Source organism: Nannobrachium achirus, assembly GCF_963921795.1.
Source record: "Nannobrachium achirus genome assembly, chromosome: 13".
Classification (NCBI taxonomy): Eukaryota; Metazoa; Chordata; class Actinopteri; order Myctophiformes; family Myctophidae; genus Nannobrachium; species Nannobrachium achirus.
This window is the reverse complement of record NC_137833.1, coordinates 37,471,993-37,493,922: the sequence shown is the minus strand read 5'-3', so window position 1 is coordinate 37,493,922 and position 21,930 is coordinate 37,471,993. Positions and strand designations below refer to the sequence as shown.

Genomic DNA, 21,930 nt, shown 5'->3' with positions numbered 1-21,930 from the left:
TTAGTCATAGTCTTTTGAATAAAATGTAATTTATTTTTGGCATAATTTAGTCACCTGAAAAGTTTTAGTTTTAGTCTAATTTTAGTCGACTAAATATCATAAGATTTTAGGCAACTAAATCTACAGTTGATTAAAATGTATTTTGGCAGGCCTTGATGGCATCAGAATTACTGATTTTACACTTGGTTGCGTGCTGAAAATAGCCGATCTACAAGCTCACAACGCTTCGCGCTGCGACACGTTGTGAGCTTGTAGATCTGCTATTTTCAGCACGCAACACTTGAGAGCAACCAAACATAAAATGACTGTCTTCTCCACTAGTCCCTCCCTAACGTTTTAGTCTAGTTTTTATTTTGTTGACGAAATTGTCAATAATATTGACTAAATATATTATATTTAGTCTTAGTTTTAGTCATCACAGCTTATTTTATTTAGTTTTTATTTAGTTTTCGTCAGTGAAATAAAGGCAGTCGACAAACATTTTTCGTCATAGTTTTAGTCAACAAAATCAACACTGTCTGGGGGTGAAGTTCCCTGTGTATGAGTTGCTGACATACAGTAGGATCAGTTTATTTGCCCTGAAGTAAAGCTTAACTTAGATCAGTATAACAAGAAGGCACCTTCACTCTATACACTACTTAACATTACTTACATTGTGGTCAGATCTTAAAGGTGTTTGAGAAGTATAAACCAGTGTCCAATTATTAGAACGATTACATGAACAGCCAACATGTAGTTCTCATGTCATGTCACACAGAGATTCACATTTTAATTGGCCATGAAATCAGGATTAACAACAATACATGTCATTGTGAACAGGCAATGACATGTATTGCCATTTACCAACATAATAATATATACTGTAAATTGACCACTTTCCTGTGAATGGCTTTTTTTTCCCTTCCGGTTTTGTTCACGTTTTCTCCAAAGTTATTAGAATGTTACCTGAATAATTTAGTCAAACCTTTTGCTAAACAACGGTTAAATTCTTATTGCCCAAGACAAATTTCTCCTCTGAGACAATAAAGGCTAATTCAATAAATAACATTAGTTAATTATTATGTATTCAGAAATCTATCTATTCTTATCCCGGGGCTGTGTACTTTTCAAATCAACCTGTGCTTTAACATGCTTTAAAACGCACTGATGTAACTTTGACAAAGAAAATAACCACACAATGATATCAAGTGTGATGGATTAGCTATCTCAAGCAAGACTCAAGTCTCTGCAAGTAGATTTTCATACCGCACTGAAATTATTGCAATCCAATGGATTCTTCGAAAATCGAACAAACCACGGCTTTGGAAAATGTCAAGTGTACCTTGAGTCATACCATACATGCCAGACCACTGGTATGGTCCCTTAAGTAACAAACATTCTCTTTACCACATGAACCCTAGCATTCTTTCAAAATAGGTAAACGTTTGATCTATAAGCACTCAACGCATTGTGTTGTAGATTTAGCGAGCATACTGTATAGATCAGTCATTTTTACTACAGACGCACAACAAATAACATGGGATGTATGAGAGGTTAAATTGCTGTTGTCAGCAGTGCAGTCAGAACTTTGGGTCCCAACCCACTAATTCAGCAATACCAGTACCAGTAAGACTCCCTAATCGGGAGATAAGCGACCGTAGGTGGCTTATCTCCACAAATAGGGCAAAAATTTGTTTTTCCAAAATCTTCCTGATCCATGTTGATGACATGAGTGTAGACATGCTGTGTAGTGATATTCGTGATTTTATGGCAAAAACTGTAGGAGCAGTGTCCAAAAATGTGTTTTAAAAATCGGCCTGAAGGTGGCGCTAGAATAGGGCCATGTGAGAAATGAGGGGTGGGGTCTCCGCGTTGCCTTGGCGGACGAATAGGTACCGGCCCCGGCTCTCCCGGACGCTCCTAGCCCGAGTTACGGCATTTTATGTGCGCTGCAGTGGCAGGGGGTCCTCCACTGGGGGCGCCACCACTTTTGCATCCGTTCTGGAGCACCAGGAGTCGGTGGTCCCCGGGAATTCCCCGTGAGCAGCCCCGTTGGGGTGGTCATTTGGTCATTTTTGCACATTTGGTCATTTTTTACATCTGGGGGTCCTTGGAGGTTGTAGTTTGGCAGACAAGGAGTGTGTGTGCAAAATTTGGCATGGATGGGGGCAACGGTTGTGGAGATATGAGCAGGGCAAAAGTGTGACGGACTGACTGACTGACTGACGGACAGACAGCCTGTGGAGGTTTTGGTAGTAAATGCGACCTACGGTCGCAATAACATAATCCAAGTCATCTAGTGAGTACCTTTCTACATCAACCCCCACTAAAAGTCTCTTATTTCTTTCACTATGACAGTAACATATACATTTTGCCAACTTACTGTCTCATACAGCTAAAGGACTAATTCCTACAGCTGCTGTTGAATGGTCTTTGAATAGTTTCTTTATCTGAATATCATGAGCTTGTGATTGCTCTGTTAACAGACTAGACTATCCACATCATAAGATTTAATCTTAATGTATTTCCCTTCAGTGTGAACAGCGGTGTTTCGTGCTGGTTCAAGTAGACAGAGCAGGGGCGTCACACCAAATTCTGGGCCCTGGGTACAAGGATTCACTGCGGGCCCCCCATGAATGTTAACTATTGAAAAATAGCAGATATACAAGCTCACAGCGCGGCACCGAGTGCCGCGCTGCGAGCTTGTATATCTGCTATTTTTGAAAAATCGTGAAAATGTGTGCAAGAAACCTATGTCAAGGACCCCCAAGATGATATGTATTTGGCCACGGACCCCGATCTCAAAATATTTAGTTCCAGGGACCCCCAGAAGCAAAATTTGAGTTCGAAATGTTTGCTTAAAAAATACATATATTCAAAGATTTTCAAAGATTTTCACAACTTTTAAAAAATAGCAGATCTACAAGCTCGCAGCGCGGCACTCGGTGCCGCGCTGTGGGCTTGTATATCTGCTATTTTTCAATAGCTAAAGTTACTAGGGCCCCTCCACCTTGGGCCCTAGTAACTCAGTCCCACTTTCCTACCCCTTGTGACGCCCCTGAGACAGAGCACTCACACTGCTTTTGACGTCCTTCAGTTTTGGCAGGATGTCCAGGCTGAAGCCGTCCGCTTGGCCTCGAGAGCGGTTCCCTCCGTTCATAAAGTTTCCAAAGGCCAGCACCAAGCCCAGCACCTGCATCACGCACATACTGCCCTGGAGAATCTGGTACACACACACACAAACACACGCACGCACGCCCACACGCGAGCACAAAAAGCGTAAATGCATGCGCACAGGTGAGAGACAACACTGATGTCTATATTAGATTGAGAAGAGAGGACAGCAGAGCGTGACAGAATGCAATAGCAGAAGAACAACGGGTCATCGGATCACCTTGCAAACTCTCTGCAGGACTTCTAGCTTGCGGAGAACAGAGGAGATGCACTCAGAGAAGGTCGACTGAAACAGGATGCAGAACACCCGTTCGGAGAAGTTGGGGATTTGGGACAACTGGAAGAGAAACCTGAAGACGAGATGACAAGGCCCGTCAACCACTGAACATCTGGGATACGCATCTCGAAACCCCCATGAAATGAGAGAGTTTTGATCCGATGATTTTGTTCCTGTGAATAGATTCACTCTTACTGCTCAGGCTTGTCCAGTGGCTTGGCGTCTTCTTTGCCTTTGGACATCTTAACGTGCTTCTCAATCTGGTCCTTTTCATCCTCTTGGGCTCTCTGTGAATGTTCAAAAAGGCTTTAATGCATATTGAGAAAAATATATCAAAGTCAAGGTGTACTGCAATGCAAGTATTTGAGTTTTAAACCAAACAGATTTTAAATTCATGCCATGGCTGTAGAAACTATATGTGACATGAGCTCACCACCTATACATACACACATTTCATTGAGGCAATTTATCACTACAACACTGAAAATCTGGTTTTAATATTAAAAAGATGCAGAAATACTGTGATTAACTTGAAGAAAGCTATGTATACTGTGTAGATGATCAGCTGAATCAATATTAATAATTCTAAAGTAGAAATCACTGAAGCTGATTTAGATGGCTCGAGTCTGCCCGCCGCCCCCTGGCCCGGCCGCGAAAAAAACGGCTGTTAAGACAGTCATAATTGACATTTATAAATGTCATTTGTTCTTGTTCTTAGGCTCCAAACATGGTGTAACAGCTACTATCATACCTGTGCCAGTTTAACGCTTGCTTCTGAACTACTGTGTATCTACTGCTTGTCTCTTTCTCTACCATAGCTTAATGGATAACATGCTAACGAGCATTAAAAACGTGAATAATATAGAGAAAAACAAATGACTAAGAAGTAGGGAAAATAGCTGATCTACAAGCTCACAATGCAGTGCGAAGCAACGCATTGTGAGCTTGCAGTTCCGCCGTTTTCACTAGTTTGGGTCCCGGGCTAATGTCTAATTTCTCTTCACAGGCTCACAGGCTAAAATGTTTGGGAACCACTGTATTAATAGAGTAATGTTAACTCCATAGACACATACAAAACAGCCATGGGGCTTCCATTAACAGTATGGAATAAGAAGCAAAGTGCAGTTTTGTACTGCATACTCGTTTGGCCATGCCACATTCCTCCTCGTTATCCCGCTGTCAGGCTCCACACCACAGCCTTATACAAGGTGGTTTGAAAGAAACACAGGCCAGAAATGCCCTTTCGTTTCACAACAGGCAAAAAGACAATGGCTGTTAGAATACATCTGACGTGGACTGGCAGAGCCATAAAACCAGGGGTGTCGCACTAAATTCCGGGCCCTGGGTACAAGGATTCACTGCGGGCCCCCCCATGAATGTTCTTCATAGGGGGAGGGGGTTTAACCCATTTAGATTGGGAATGCCTTATTACGCATTATTTTGTGCTTTAACTACTGAAAAATAGCAGATATACAAGCTGCCGCGCTTGCGAGCTTGTAGATCTGCTATTTTTGAAAAATCTTAATAATTTGTGTAAGTCTTTGAATATTTCAAATCCTTCTAAGGTTTTTTGAAAAACCTATGTTTCTATGTCAGTGGTGCTCAAACCTTTTCGTGAAGGACCCCCAAAATGATATGTATTTGGCCACGGACCCCATCTCAAAATATTTAGTTCCAGGGAGCCCCCCCAGAAGACAAATTTGAGTTACAATTGTTCGCTTAAAAAAGACATATTGAAAGATTTGCACATATTTTCACTACTTTTCAAAAAAAATCCAATAGCTAAAGAATAAAATAATGAAGGCCCCTCCACCTTGGGCCCTAGTAACTCAGTCCCATTCCCCCCCCCCCCCCCCCCCTCTCTCCCCCCCTTGTGACACCCCTGCATAAACCCATCCAGAGAGGAGAAACACATAAACTCCCTCCAGAATCCACATATAGAGCCTGAAGCACAAGTCTTTAGAGAGCTAGTCATTCCCAGTGTCTCTCTCTCTGGAGCTCTGGCCCCGGCATGGCTTCTTGGACAACATCAAACGGCAGCATCAAACGAGCTGAGGGGCCGATTAGTATTCTACACACCACTGCCTTCTGTCGACGAGGGCAAGCTCCGTTTTTGCCTTGTCCCGAGTTGGTTTCAAGTGTAAATACATTTAACACAAAGCAGATACTTCTCAAAGGGCAGCAGCAGAGGGCTCAGAAATGTGCGGTGTAATTTGGGGACAAGTAGGCATTAGCGTGTGATCTTTGAATTGCCGGGGCATGTTGCCCTGGTTGTTAGCATGAGAAATACGGTCCCGTGTGGAATATCAAATGTGCAGAGAAAGTAGGGCTGATATTTGCGATGCCATGGATTTGAGCATTCTGACCAATAGGCCAAGTGGTATTCATTAGCCTGGTTTCCACTACAGGGCTAAACAGGTCCAGCCAGGACTTAATCATTATTTGTGTCACTCAGATTTCTGCTATTACTTTTTTTTCTTTTTGCATTGTGTTGCCGATGCTGTATTTTCCAAAGAACAAATTGTGCTCGGAGTCCAGTGTCATAAACAGACATGGCTCTGGCAAAGCCCAACAGTAAGAGCCTACTATTTACAGTGACTCAGGAGGTAGAGCGGCTGTCTTGTAATCGGAAGGTTCCCGGTTCCATCTGCATGGCTACTCCTGGCTGCATGTCGAAGTGTCCTTTAATTAAGACACTGAACCCCTAACTGCTCCCGACCATAGAGTTATAATAAGAATAGAGAGGACACCAGATATCCCCGCCCGTCCACTTGCATTGAGTTGCTCACCCAGCGCATGAGGCGTTTTCACCCCTCCTTCCGGCTAGTAAAACCGTGACGTAGTGGGTCTACTGTGACGCGTTTTGCGTCATAATTTGTGTTCATGGGGCGCCTGGGGCGGGTGGGTGGAAGGGGTTGATGTTTGTATGTGATGTTGATGTTGAAAAAATTGAAAATTGAAAAATAAAGTCATAAAAAAATAAAATAATTTGTGTTCATGGACGCGCTTCATGAACGAGCACTTCCGGTATGAACGCGCGTCAATACAAAGAAGCCTAGACGAGCGTTCATGTGAGTAGACCCAACTGCAGTACCTCAAAACGGCCACCATGTCCATTTGGTTTCAGGGCGCCCCCAGGGTTCTACCCAGGGGGCAAACCAGCCTTTTTTTAGGAAACCTGCATTTGCCCCGACATACAAAGTTGTCCACCAGAAATATTATCTATGACCCAGTAGGATCACAACCTATATGGACAACCCGGTCAATTTGTACAACAAAGTCCAATATGGCCGCCTCAATATTAGCCCCTATAAAAATTTTAAACTGAGGGACATTTCCACGAAACTTCACAGGTTGATCAATGGTATACATATGAACATTTTTTGTATTGCAAGTTTCCATGAAATCCAATATGGCCGCCACAATATGGCCGCCATAATGTAAGGACCCAGAAAATAGGTTTTGCCTCTAACTTCTGAACCAGATGAGCTAGAAACGCAAACTTGGTGTCTATTTCATGGTGTCTGACCATGGGAGACTCAATGGAATAGCTAATTTTATTTTTGGGTGTGTCTGGACCTTTATTGTGCATATTTGCAAGATGGTGGACTCCCAAAATAGAGCTTTAACATAATTTCTACCATGATTGTTGACTGCTTTTGCAAATACAAGCAATATGAATCCATTTGCTAAGATTTATGGCACAGAAGGGACTTATACCTGTATTATTCTTGAGTTTGCATGTTGTCAAAATGGCTGTAAACGAGATATTATATTTCCTGTCCGATTCTACTGTATGTAGTTGTAGCAATGACTTCAGATAAAATCAGAGACCAAAACAATGTATCTTAGAAATTATTTTTTAATAAAAAAAAAAGAGAGAGATTATCTCAATGAAATGAATGCAACTGCCTTTTTGGGTCTTTCACACATAGACATGCACATGCTTTCCAACAACTTCAGCTTCAGGGAAATTATAATGAACACATGATTAAAACAGGCTGCATTATAATGCAAATAATTGCTAGTCACTATCACTGTCATGTGTACCTATCCTGCTGCATCTTGTCTCCAGTCCTTGGCAACGACACCCCAAGTAGCATGCAATTCCCTTCTTCGCACATGAACAGTTTTTCTGGCAGCCTTTGATACAGCTACATGATATTGCCTTGTCCATTGATATAGGCCAGGCTGGCTCTGTAGATGGACAGGGGACTGCCTTCCCATCACTGAGAGACCATCCATATTCAGTGAAGCAAGGGATGTCTGGCTTCGCGATGTGTGCAGTTTTATCTATTATGGCTGCTAGAGCAGCTCTTTTCAGGTGCAGGCCAAAGGCATTTTCTGTAGGTGGCAGCAGCTTCAACAGGGTTGATCGGTTATTTAGGAACTTGTACACTCTCAGCTTTGCCAGGTCAAAGTCCTCCGAATGGTCAGCTTTTGATGCATATACAGCTATTGTGAGGTCTCTAGCCTGATTCTTGACATCCTCTGAGAGGGAATAAGAGGAATTTTCACCAAACTCCTGAAGTGCAGGGAGATCTAGACCCATGCTGGTCTTGAACCATGCCTTCTTTCCAGTGAAAAAGGGATAGCTGGTGGTATCTCTGCCACTCAGGCTGTGAATAAAGGGCAGGGCACGACACTGTGTGAGTCCAAGGGCTGAGACCATGTGATGGATAGGAAGATATCCTGCTCTGTTCTCACCCACAGCTCTGGAAGGTCTAGGAGGTGGGTGGCAGCATGATATAGGCACATGATGATGATGTCTGTGTCATTAGTGTGACCCACCTAGAATGTAGTCACATTTTTGTGTTGATTTATTTATTTTATTTTGTGATGTGAATTCGTTTTGGGAGCTGTAAGTTGCAATGTATCTAGAAGTATTGGAAGTCATCTTCAGTTTGGTCAGTAGGGGGCAGTATCAGAGAGCGTTTTCCCAATTCTCCTCAGAGGAGCTTATTACCTGCAGACCGGAAGCTCACCGTCATTCTGATGAGAGCAACCAGTCTGTTAACAACACAAACGTTCTGTGTGCTTCATTCTCCTGTTTACAGGTTAGTCTGTGCATCAACTCACTGAATGATATCTATGTGATTATTATAACATTAAGGACACGTTCTGATGGTGGAGCCTAACTCCAAAGTGTTTGTAAGATGTGGTTATTGTTTGTGATTGAATCCACTGCAGAACACATGTAGTGTGGCTGTAGAATGAACGCAAAATGGCGACGTCCGTGCACAATGTTTACAAAGGAACATGTGAATCCTAGTTCAGACTCCCAAAATGTAGCTCCCGTTTTTGTATGCTTTTGTACAGTATTTTGGTGTAATGGAATGTGTTTTATAATAAGTTTGACCTACTATTTGATTGTATTTGGACATGGTTTCTATAAGTTAAGCTCTCAGGATTAACAATTAAATGTTACATTAAGCACAGTAACTTAAAGCTGTTATTGATAAAAGGAGAAGAATGAGAAAAGTATTATTGCTTAAATGAATATTGCTAAAGTGCATTAAATTAAAGGTAAATATTCCTGAGACAGACAAGACAGTGAATGAAGGTCTGATTGGGTACTTTATTGTATGTTTTGAAGTGATGATGATAACCGGTTTGCTATGATGAAAATATATGGGAAAAACATGCAGTATTGTAATGGTGATAATAACTCCAGTGATACAGTAATGGTTTGATGATGTACAGTATTTTGGTGAAAACTGAAAGAAAAAGACATTGAAATTATAATACAAAGAGACAAAAGAAATGGGAAATGAAGAGAATTGTGTGATGATGAAGTGAAATGTGAATATGTGATTTTTGTGAATAAATTCTGATGAGAGCAACCAGTCTGTTAACAACACAAACGTTCTGTGTGCTTCATTCTCCTGTTTACAGGGCATTAATAACTGATTGCTTGTCCTGGCTATCTGGGACCTGCAACAGATATTTGGGGGCTCGAGTCCGGGATTGGCAACAACTTGATGGTTGGACAGTTGCTGATCCAGTGATATATGAACCCGGAGGCCAGAGTGACTACACGTTGCTAAAGTGAGGTGGCGTATCTGCGGTGCGGCTACAGAGCAGAGGGGGTTTGTCTACAGTACGGCTACAGAGACCAGGTGGCGTGACTGCAGAGGAACCACAGTGCAGAGGTGGCGTGACGGCAGTGCGACTACAAGACAGCGGTGACGTGCAACTACGGGGCCAAAGAGACTGCAGTGCGACGACAGAGGCTGCAGTTCTACTACAGAGACATTGCTGCGTTGCTAGGCAACGTGAAGACACTGCAGTACGTCTACTACAGAGACATTGCTGCGTTGCTAGGCAACGTGAAGACACTGCAGTTTGACTACAGAGACATTGCTGCGTTGCTAGGCAACGTGAAGACGCTGCAGTTTGACTACAGAGACATTGCTGCGTTGCTAGGCAACGTGAAGAAGCTGCAGTTCTACAGAGACATTGCTGCGTTGCGAGGCAACGTGAAGTGGCTGCTGCACGACGACAGGAGTAAGGTGTTCTCACTGCAGCTAAAGCCATGTCTGAAGTACGCAGAGAGCTCTTATGGAGCATCAAAAAGAAGCTGTACATTCTCTCAGGCACCGAGGCCTATGAGATTGCGAAGTTCGTCGGAACTGGCCATCCAGGAACAGACAAGCTCAGCTCGACTGATGAAGAAAGCTGCATCGATCATATCCTTTCTTTTATGCAATCTGAAGCTCTGCTTAAATCTGAAGATGAGGGTATTGGTCATTTAATGATGTTGAATGATGAAATAGTGAAGGTTATGAAAAAACGTGAATGTTTTGAATCCCTTGTTGCCATTTCAGATGATGTAACACCTGCACCTGGTTCAAGCACCCACATCCACACAACCACCATTTCACCATCACACACTACACACAGCACACACACCCACACTAGCCCTAGCACAAACACCCACACAACCACCCCAAATAGGGAACAGCTGCAAGCCATGTATGAAGACATAGGCAGGAAACTGCAAGAATGTACGGTGACTCCCACCACATCTCCTGGCCTGACAACCACAACTGACCCACACCTGAGAAGCCTGGATGCAAATGACCCCCCCGTAGCGACAGCACAAGGTGTCAGCGGGCCGCGTCACCATAATGATATCGACCCCACACCACGTCAAATCCCAGATAGACTGCTATCCCTACAAGATCTTGCTTATCTCCAGCGAAAAGAGTTCAGGATACATGGGGGCCAAATTAGTGACACTGCATCTGACCTCAGCTACAACAGCTTATGCAAACAAATAGATGAAGGACTCAGAGAGAAACACATTGAGGGTGAGGTCATTAGAGGAGTGCTCCGTGCAATCAAACCTGGCAACTTCAGAGATATGTTGACAAACAAAGATGATCTGACTGTCACAGAACTCAAAAGCTTCCTCCAGTCACACCTTGGTGAAAGAGGATGCACCGAGCTATTCCAGGACTTGATGTGTGCCAAGCAACATGAAAATGAGACACCACAGCAATTCTTATATAGAATGATTGGCCTCAAACAAAAGATTATGTTCACTTCTAAACAGAGCAGCTCAGTGGTTAAGTATGATGCCTCCACAATCCAGTGCATATTCTTAAACACCATCTGTCAAGGCATAGGAGAGAAGTATGAAGATGTCAGGCGTGAGCTCAAGCCTCTCCTTGCTGACCCAACAGTATCTGATGAAGCTCTGCTGCGGCAGGTGATAAAGACCACAACAGAGGAAAGTGAGAGAAAGCGCAGGTTTGGCCGCAGCTCTGCCCGTAAAGTAACCCAGGCCCATAGCACACAGGCTGAACCTGAGGAGGAGAAAGTTAAGAGTGAGGCAAAAGTTAGTACAGTCTATAAAGATGACACTATTCAGAAACTGAGTTCCCAGGTTGAAGCATTGACCCAGGCGATGGAGACCCTGAAACAGCTGGTGACACAGGCTCAAGCTCCAACCCCTGGCAGTAACCCTGACCCACCCAGATCAGAGAGAAAGACACAGAGACCCTATGGCTGCCAACAATGTGTCGCCCAGTCCATTCCAAACTGCAACCACTGCTTTGGATGCGGAGAAGAAGGCCATCGTGCAGTTGGTTGTTTGAAGAAGCAAAAGCCGTCGGGAAACGGGTCCCGGTCAACGCAGAGGGACAACCTTTGACCGGTCCTGAGCCCATGTCCCAACCCCAAGCAGGCCCAAAACCAAAGTCAGCCAAGGTCAGTGACACCCACGCAATACAAGCTCTCAATACATCACAGCCATGCGAGTTAGTAGCCCCACTCATTGGCCGCAAATCCCTGCTGAAATGTATTATGGGTGGCTATGCTGTCACTGTCCTGCTGGATACAGGAGCCAATGTGAGTCTAATTGACCGCACATGGAAGAACAAGTACCTGCCTGGCCAAGATGTTCGACCCCTCAGTGAGTTAATGGACAATGAGCTGAATGTGTCTGCAGTCACAGGTGATGAAGTGCCCTATGACGGATGGGTTGAGGTGGTGGTAAACCTGCAAGGAAATGAGGATCCAGACTTATCCATCCGTGTTCCCTTCTTAGTGAGCTGCCTGAAATTAGACAGACCATTAGTTGGTTTTAATGTGATCCAAGAACTCATTAAGAGCAAAGAAGGCCGGCCTAAACTCATGTCCATTCTGTCTAACCTCCTTGCGGGCGCCATGGAGATTGATGATGCCAGTGCTGGGGCCTTAGTGAATTTTATTCGGACTCAGGACTCCCCAGAAGAGAAACATGCTGCCGTAAGAGTGGGTTTCAAAGAGGTCACAATATGTGCAGGCCATGTAGTTCACATTAAATGCAGGGTGCCAGCCAATATTAACCCCTCAGAGCCATTTGTGTTATTCGAACCCACCCTTGACAGTGTGCAGCTGGAGACGTTGAGCATTGGAGCAGGCTTGATGGAGATTCACCAGACTGACAGGTGTTTCATTAAGGTGCCAGTATCAAACCACTCCAAACATGACGTGACCTTGCCAAGCTTAACAGTCCTAGGCAGCATTGAGCCCATCGACAAAGTCATAGAGACAGACCGTCCCCACAGTGACCCTAAGAGTATCCATGTAAACACTGTTGACTCTTCACCTCTCCCTAGTTCTAATCAGGTCCCACCCACTGCAGACCGGTGGCACCCACCTGTGGATGTTAGTCATCTGACAGATGAACAACAAGAGGAGGTGAAACAAATGTTGATGGAGGAATCAGGAGCTTTTGCTCGCAACGATGGTGACATTGGTGACATCCCAAGCCTCCACATGACCATCAGTCTGAAAGATGACATTCCAGTCCAAAAGACATATGCGTCCATACCCAAACCACTCTATCAAGAGGTCAAACAGTACATCCAAGAACTGCTTGCACAAGGCTGGATTGTCAAGTCAAAATCACCCTTTGCAGCACCTGTTGTCTGTGTCAGAAAGCGTGATGGATCTCTAAGACTGTGTATTGACTACAGGCAGTTGAACCAGAAGACAGTACCAGACCGCCACCCACTTCCTCGCATCCAGGACCTCTTGGACACCCTGGGCGGCCACAGCTGGTTCACCATCCTTGACCAGGGGAAAGCCTATCATCAGGGCTACATAGCCGAAGGATCCCGCCACATGACAGCCTTCATATCGCCTTGGGGTCTATATGAGTGGGTGAGAATACCGTTTGGTCTCAGCAATGCCCCAGCTGCTTTCCAGCGCAGCATGGAGGAGATGCTGGTCACCTTGCGTGACGACTGCTGTATTCCTTACCTTGACGACATCCTCTGTTATTCCAAGACCTTCACTGAACATGTTGATGCTGTGCGTCGTGTCCTGAGAGCCCTGCAGTGTCATGGTGTCAAGCTGCGACCCACCAAATGTGAGCTGTTCAAACCAGAGGTCAGGTATGTGGGCAGGTTGGTGTCAGCTGATGGTGTGAGAATAGACCCAAAAGACATCGAGGCTGTAGTGTCACTGAGGGAGAAGAGACCCACTACTGTGGGGGACGTCCGCAAGCTATTAGGGTTTCTGAGTTACTATAGGATGTATATCCAAGATTTCTCCCGCATCGCTAAGCCCGTATATGAGCTGCTACAAGTGAAAGGAAATCCTGTTGCATCACAGGGGAAGCTGAAGAAAGGGAAAGGAGCCCAGTTGCCCTCAAAGACCCCCATCCAGTGGACTGATAGTCACCAGACCATTCTCGAGCAGCTCATTAACGTCCTGTTACACCCGCCTGTACTAGCATACCCTGACTTTGAACTGCCCTTTACCCTTCACACAGATGCCTGTCAGCAGGGACTTGGTGCAGTCTTGTACCAGCGACAGAGTGGAAAGATGAAAGTTATCGCATATGGCTCGAGGACATTGACCCCCGCTGAAAGGAACTACAACCTTCACTCTGGAAAGCTGGAGTTTTTAGCCTTAAAGTGGGCGGTATGTGAAAAATTCAGGGATTACTTGTTTTATGCCCCGTCCTTTACAGTGTATACAGACAATAATCCACTGACATACGTGATGAGTACTGCAAAGCTGAACGCCACGGGCTACAGATGGGTCGGAGAGCTTGCTGACTTCAGATTCAACCTAAAGTACAGACCAGGAAAAGTCAACGTGGATGCTGACACACTCTCCCGTCTCCCACTAGACATAAACATTTACGTTGAGGAGTGTACTGAAGAGCTCGACAGAGAGGCCATCCGTGCTACTTGGGAGGGAAGTGAAGCTGCCAAGAGGCATGACATCGCCTACGTTGCTTCTCTTAACCTGGCACAAAGTTCAGAGTCACAAGTTAGGTCCCCATTACCGACCATCAGCCCAAGTGAACTGATCAGAGCTCAGAGAGAGGATGCAGCCATCAGTGAGATAATCAAGCTCAAACAGACAAAGACAGCACTGACAAATGATGACAGGAAGAAAGCAGGTGGCCCTGTGAAAAGACTCATGCACGAGTGGGGTAAACTGTACATGGAGCGTGACCTGCTGTACAGGAGAGCTGGAGAGCGACAGCAGCTCGTTCTACCTGCTGAATATCGGCCTCTCGTACTGAAGTATCTTCATGATGACATGGCTCACCTAGGATCAGAAAGAGTCATTGGGCTGGCAAGAGATCGTTTCTATTGGCCCTTCATGAAAAAGGACATCGAGGCCTATGTCACAAAGCAGTGCCCCTGTATAAAGCAAAAGAAACCTGTGGTCCCTGATAGAGCACCGATGGGCAGCATCACGACCACTGCACCTCTTGAGCTTGTGTCCATAGATTACATGCACTTGGAGCAGAGCAAAGGTGGATACGAATACATTTTAGTAGTCATAGACCACTTCACCAGGTTCGCCCAAGCGTATCCCACCCGAAACAAGTCAGGCAGGACAGCTGCAGAAAAAATATTCAACGACTTTATCCCTCGGTTTGGTTTTTGTTCCAGGCTGCACCATGACCAAGGGGGCGAGTTCGAGAATGCCCTGTTTAAGACCCTGCAGCAGCTGTCTGGGGTGAGTCACTCCAGGACAACCCCGTACCACCCCCAGGGGAACCCTGCTGAGAGGTTTAATCGAACGGTACTTCAGCTGTTGAGAACACTACAAGAGGAGAAAAAGAGTAACTGGAAGGAGCATTTACCACAGGTGGTGCACGCATACAACTGCACTAGACACGAGGCCACAGGTTTCTCACCTCACTACCTCATGTTTGGGCGCCACCCCCGCCTCCCCATAGATCTGCTCTTTGGTCTGTCCACTGAAGAAGAGGGTGAAACACCACAAGGGTATGCCGAGAAATGGGCTGTTAGAATGAAAGAGGTCTACCGACTTGCTTCAGAGAACAGTCAGCAGTCCAGTGCACGAGGCAAGAAGCGCTATGACAGTCACCTGAAGGGGGTTGTTCTACAACCCGGTGACAGGGTTCTAGTTCGCAACATGAGTCAGAGAGGAGGCCCAGGAAAGCTCAGGTCCTACTTTGAACAAACCGTACACATTGTTAAGGAACGGATAAAGGACAGCCCAGTTTACAAAGTGTCTCCAGAGACAGGTGGCAGCAGAGTCCGAACTCTGCACAGGAACCTCCTCCACCTCGTAAATGACTTACCTGTGAGTGTGGCTGAACCGTCAAAGAACCAAGCACCAACTAAAGAGAGAAGAAAGAACAGGAGTCAGGTTGAAAATGATGCACAGGGAGAGACGTACCAAAGCAGTGCTTCATCTGACTCTGAGGATGATGATGTTCCAAGAACACAGTACTGGCTCAGAGTGTCAAGGCCAGTTGAGTCACTAAGGCCAAATGTAACAACCACCCATATGCCTCAGAGAAACCCTGTGACTTATCCAGAACAAGCAAGTCTGAACACACCAGCAGGAGAGCACAGGCAGCATCCCAGCTTCGCAGAAGAGGAACCTGAACTGATGGAGCAAGAAGAAATAAGTGAACATGAATATGAACAGGCTGCAGATGAGGATGAGCAGAATGCAGAACATGAACATGACCAAGTCAGGTATGACAATAACCATGGCAGTCCTGCACCCCCTCAGTGTGATCAAGCCAGGAGATCAGTGCGAGACAGGAGACCACCCAGGACACTGACATATGAGTCTCTTGGTCAGCCCTCCTACCAACCAATTGGGTCAGTCAACAGTATTGGACTTTGTGGACCACAGACATTGCCAGCATGGGGAATACAGACCCCACATTACTCACCCTATCCCACACTATACCCAACACTGCCATACCCGTTCATGATGCCATACACTGTACCTTCCTTTGCATACTAACAGACAGACACATACAAGTTTTGGTTTGAGAAAAGTGTATTGAAGAGAGTATTTTGTTTTTTTGAATGCCGGGAGTCATTGTCTTTGTCGGGGAGCGTGTGACCCACCTAGAATGTAGTCACATTTTTGTGTTGATTTATTTATTTTATTTTGTGATGTGAATTCGTTTTGGGAGCTGTAAGTTGCAATGTATCTAGAAGTATTGGAAGTCATCTTCAGTTTGGTCAGTAGGGGGCAGTATCAGAGAGCGTTTTCCCAATTCTCCTCAGAGGAGCTTATTACCTGCAGACCGGAAGCTCACCGTCATTCTGATGAGAGCAACCAGTCTGTTAACAACACAAACGTTCTGTGTGCTTCATTCTCCTGTTTACAGGTTAGTCTGTGCATCAACTCACTGAATGATATCTATGTGATTATTATAACATTAAGGACACGTTCTGATGGTGGAGCCTAACTCCAAAGTGTTTGTAAGATGTGGTTATTGTTTGTGATTGAATCCACTGCAGAACACATGTAGTGTGGCTGTAGAATGAACGCAAAATGGCGACGTCCGTGCACAATGTTTACAAAGGAACATGTGAATCCTAGTTCAGACTCCCAAAATGTAGCTCCCGTTTTTGTATGCTTTTGTACAGTATTTTGGTGTAATGGAATGTGTTTTATAATAAGTTTGACCTACTATTTGATTGTATTTGGACATGGTTTCTATAAGTTAAGCTCTCAGGATTAACAATTAAATGTTACATTAAGCACAGTAACTTAAAGCTGTTATTGATAAAAGGAGAAGAATGAGAAAAGTATTATTGCTTAAATGAATATTGCTAAAGTGCATTAAATTAAAGGTAAATATTCCTGAGACAGACAAGACAGTGAATGAAGGTCTGATTGGGTACTTTATTGTATGTTTTGAAGTGATGATGATAACCGGTTTGCTATGATGAAAATATATGGGAAAAACATGCAGTATTGTAATGGTGATAATAACTCCAGTGATACAGTAATGGTTTGATGATGTACAGTATTTTGGTGAAAACTGAAAGAAAAAGACATTGAAATTATAATACAAAGAGACAAAAGAAATGGGAAATGAAGAGAATTGTGTGATGATGAAGTGAAATGTGAATATGTGATTTTTGTGAATAAATTCTGATGAGAGCAACCAGTCTGTTAACAACACAAACGTTCTGTGTGCTTCATTCTCCTGTTTACAGGGCATTAATAACTGATTGCTTGTCCTGGCTATCTGGGACCTGCAACATTAGCATGGATGGCAACTCTGTCAACTTTGTGAGCCTGGACACTGTAGATGGTGTGTAGAATTACCCTTGTGTCGGCCTCCTGTTGTGTTGACTCTAGTGCAGGGACATCAACAACACACCCCTCCTTGATCACCACACTCCTTGTCTCTTCTTTAAATCCTCCACTCAGGTAAAGATGGGTTGTACCAAGAGCAGACTTAACTGTCTCATTTTGACACCATTCTTCACAGAGGAATCTTAGAAGGTTTGCTTTGTTTTCAGAGACAGCAAACAACTCTTGAGGATCAGGAGCTGTATATTGTGCAGAGACTTCATATTCTTTTGCAGGTTTTGAATGGACATACCTGTGTTTACTGGAAAGAAGGCATGGTTCAAGACCAGCATGGGTCTAGATCTCCCTGCACTTCAGGAGTTTGGTGAAAATTCCTCTTATTCCCTCTCAGAGGATGTCGAGAATCAGACTAGAGACCTCACAATAGCTGTATATGCATCAAAAGTTGACCATTCGGAGGACTTTGACCTGGCAAAGCTGAGTGTACACGTTCCTAAATAACCGATCAACCCTGTTGAACTGCTGCCACCTACAGAAAATGCCTTTGGCCTACACCTGAAAAGAGCTGCTCTAGCAGCCATAATAGATAAAACTGCACACATTGCGAAGCCAGACATCCCTTGCTTCACTGAATATGGATGGTCTCTCAGTGATGGGAAGGCAGTCCCCTGTCCATCTACAGAGCCAGCCTGGCCTATATCAATGGACAAGGCAATATCATGTAGCTGTATCAAAGGCTGCCAGAAAAACTGTTCATGTGCGAAGAAGGGAATTGCATGCTACTTGGGGTGTCGTTGCCAAGGACTGGAGACAAGATGCAGCAGGATAGGTACACATGACAGTGATAGTGACTAGCAATTATTTGCATTATAATGCAGCCTGTTTTAATCATGTGTTCATTATAATTTCCCTGAAGCTGAAGTTGTTGGAAAGCATGTGCATGTCTATGTGTGAAAGACCCAAAAAGGCAGTTGCATTCATTTCATTGAGATAATCTCTCTCTTTTTTTCTTTTTTTTAAATTAAAAAATAATTTCTAAGATACATTGTTTTGGTCTCTGATTTTATCTGAAGTCATTGCTACAACTACATACAGTAGAATCGGAAAGGAAATATAATATCTCGTTTACAGCCATTTTGACAACATGCAAACTCAAGAATAATACAGGTATAAGTCCCTTCTGTGCCATAAATCTTAGCAAATGGATTCATATTGCTTGTATTTGCAAAAGCAGTCAACAATCATGGTAGAAATTATGTTAAAGCTCTATTTTGGGAGTCCACCATCTTGCAAATATGCACAATAAAGGTCCAGACACACCCAATAATAGAATTAGCTATTCCATTGAGTCTCCCATGGTCAGACACCATGAAATAGACACCAAGTTTGCATTTCTAGCTCATCTGGTTCAGAAGTTAGAGGCAAAACCTATTTTCTGGGTCCTTACATTATGGCGGCCATATTGTGGCGGCCATATTGGATTTCATGGAAACTTGCAATACAAAAAATTTTCATATGTATACCATTGATCAACCTGTGAAGTTTCGTGGAAATATCCCTCAGTTTAAAAATTTGCCCTATTCACCCCCCATTAAAACTAATAGGGGCTAATATTGAGGCGGCCATATTGGACTTTGTTGTACAAATTGACCGGGTTGTCCATATAGGTTGTGATCCTACTGGGTCATAGATAATATTTCTGGTGGACAACTTTGTATGTCGGGGCAAATGCAGCACACCTTCCTTTGCCCCCTGGGTATTCTGGGGGCTTGCTCCCGACGAGCAGGTTGGTTCTATGCATGATTTCCTCTGATGTCGGTTTGTGAATGGCGAATGTAAAATACATAGTTAAGTGCTTTGGAGAAAGGCACTATATAAATTCAGTCCATTTACCGTTATGCAAGCATGGGAATATGGGTGGGAAGACTGTGGTTCTGATGGCTAATTTATCGTTTGTAATTCACCATACCATACTCAGAATGCCCCCATGCACACAAGACACAGATGAAACATAAACAAAAAATTCAACTTATTCCCACTTAATGCCTCTCCAAGGCTTCCTCAATCTCATATTCAGTCGTTGTTCATTTGAGAGAATGGCCGACATATTTTCTCAAAATCTTAAAACAAAATGTATTTGCTGTAATAAGACAATAAGCTAGACAGTCGGAAAAAAGAACTGATTGTCAAGTGAGAAAGGTGACATATGGCACCACGTGTTTCACACGTAATCTGGTTATTTTCGTCGAGGGACATGGTTGTATGCAGTGTTGATTTCGTCAACTAACAAAAACTAAATAAAAACTAAGCTGTGATGACTAAAACTAAGACTAAATATTTTGACAATTTTGTCAACAAATTAAAACCTAGACTAAAACGTTAGGGAGGGACTAGTGGAGAAGAGAGTCATTTTATGTTTGGTTGCTCTCAGGTGTTGTGTGCTGAAAATAGCCGATCTACAAGATCACAACGCTGCAACACGTTGTGAGCTTGTAGATCTGCCATTTTCAGCACGCAACCAAGTATGAAATCAGTCATTACGATGCCATCAAGGCCCGCCAAAATCCATTTTTGTTGACTAAATCAACTGTAGATTTAGTCGCCTAAAAAAGTATGATATTTAGTCGACTGAAATTAGACTAAAACCAAAACTTTTCAGGTGACTAAATTATGACTAAAATTAAATGACATTTTATTCAAAAGACTATATGACTAAAACTAAATCAAAAGGTGCTGTCAAAAACAACATTGGTTGTATGACGAAGGACAAATCAGGCTTAGACAACCTCCATGATGACATTGGGCCAGTGTCAGCGGAAGGGAGTCTCTGAACTTCAGAGTATCAGAAGTCTGCTTAGTGACATTATACAGGAGGGAGCGGTACGTCACTATCACTAACAGGCTAATTAACAGGCTGTGGCTTTCTGTTCAAAGAGCAGCGGTGGTTCCAACACTGCTCGCAGACGGATGTCTCACTGTGACATTGGGAATGACCCAACTGTGTTTGTCTGCACAAGCGCTCACATGTGCACACACTCACGCATGCACACACATATGCACGTGCACGTGTGGGCGTGCATATACAATTAATTCACGCACTTTCACCCTGCACTCTGTTCCTAGATGTTTGTTGTTCTTTGTTTGAGCTTTAGAGAAACACATACAGAGAGAGAGAGCAAGAGACAGAGAGGGAGATGGAGAAAGACTGTGTGATCTTGCTTTTAAAACAGTAAGTGAGGGTGTAACCATTAGAAGCCCCCTCTCATTCCTAAAGACAGGCTGGTTGTGCTGCCAACTGTGGTTTAGGGGGCTGGAGACCCACAGACAGGATGGAGACTCGCAATACAAAAGAGAAACAATTTGGCTCCCCGACTCAATAACACAGCCCAAGGCTATGAAGGAAGGGGGGAGAGAGAGAGAGAGAGAGAGAGAGAGAGAGAGAGAGAGAGAGAGAGAGAGAGAGAGAGAGAGAGAGAGAGAGAACAGGAGTGGGAGAGGAGAGTTAGAAGGGGGAGAGTGTGAGAGGAGAGGGGTGGGGGGAGTGGAGAGGTTATGCGTCTTTTGATCCTCCGTTATGACACATTGGTTCATAACTGCAGCATGTCTCAAGTCTCCGACTCATTCCCATGATGAACATTATTAATATGGCTCTGGCAGCCAAAGGTCCAAGCCTGTCCTCTGTAGCCATGCCAAAAAGCCATTCACAGGAATTTCATAGCATCTTAAGGCCATATCATGGACGAAATGGGGAAAACATGCCCCTTTTCATGTCCCGTTATTTATTGATGCGAACGTTGCACGGGTCTTGAAGCGTTTCCACCGAGTGGTGGAGGTTTCCTATCGGGTGAAGGTTGATGAATATGTATTTACTGTATACAGGGAGACCCTCGAAGCCAAAATGGAGTCATATTGTGAGGCGGTGATGACAGCTCCGTAATTCATTTCATGCTAATGTTATGCAGTAGAATGTGGTCATTCCGCGCTTTGCGTAGCTTTAACCTGATATCCAGATATGCCAGTCTTTTTTTCCCATCTCTCTCTCTCTTCTCAAAGCCACACCAGCACTTTTGAGAAGAGCTGTGCCCGCAAATGTGAGGGGTTTCCTCTCGCCTGCTCCGCTCTACAGCAGGCAGGCAGGGTATCACAGCTCAAATCAATTTCAGCATGGAGCGTACACTACTGTACATGGTTACTGCACAGCAGGGGCGTCACAAGGGGGGGAAGTGGGAGTTACTAGGGCCCAAGGTGGAGGGGCCTTAATTATTTTATACTTTAGCTATTGAGAAATAGCAGATCTACAAGCTCACAGCGCGGCACTGTAAGCTCCTAGATCTGCTATTTTTGAAAATCGTGAAAATGTGTGCAAATCTTTGAATATGCATTTTTTAAGCGAGCATTTGTAACTCAAATTTAGCTTCCCTTAGAGTCCCTGGAACTAAATA

At 44.2% G+C, this 21,930-nt stretch overlaps 1 protein-coding gene across 1 annotated transcript in view; it reads right to left on the bottom strand.

The window, feature by feature from the left end:
• The window catches only part of fmn2a (formin 2a), a gene marked incomplete at its 5' end in the record, with an annotated part of 77,551 nt that overhangs the window by 19,544 nt on the left and 36,077 nt on the right, over positions 1-21,930 (bottom strand). Inside the window, 3 exons of the mRNA XM_080740697.1 lie at positions 3,056-3,202; positions 3,374-3,503; positions 3,626-3,717. Of these exons, the coding sequence (XP_080596823.1) occupies positions 3,056-3,202; positions 3,374-3,503; positions 3,626-3,717 (369 nt within the window). The remainder of the gene's footprint in view (positions 1-3,055; positions 3,203-3,373; positions 3,504-3,625; positions 3,718-21,930) is intronic.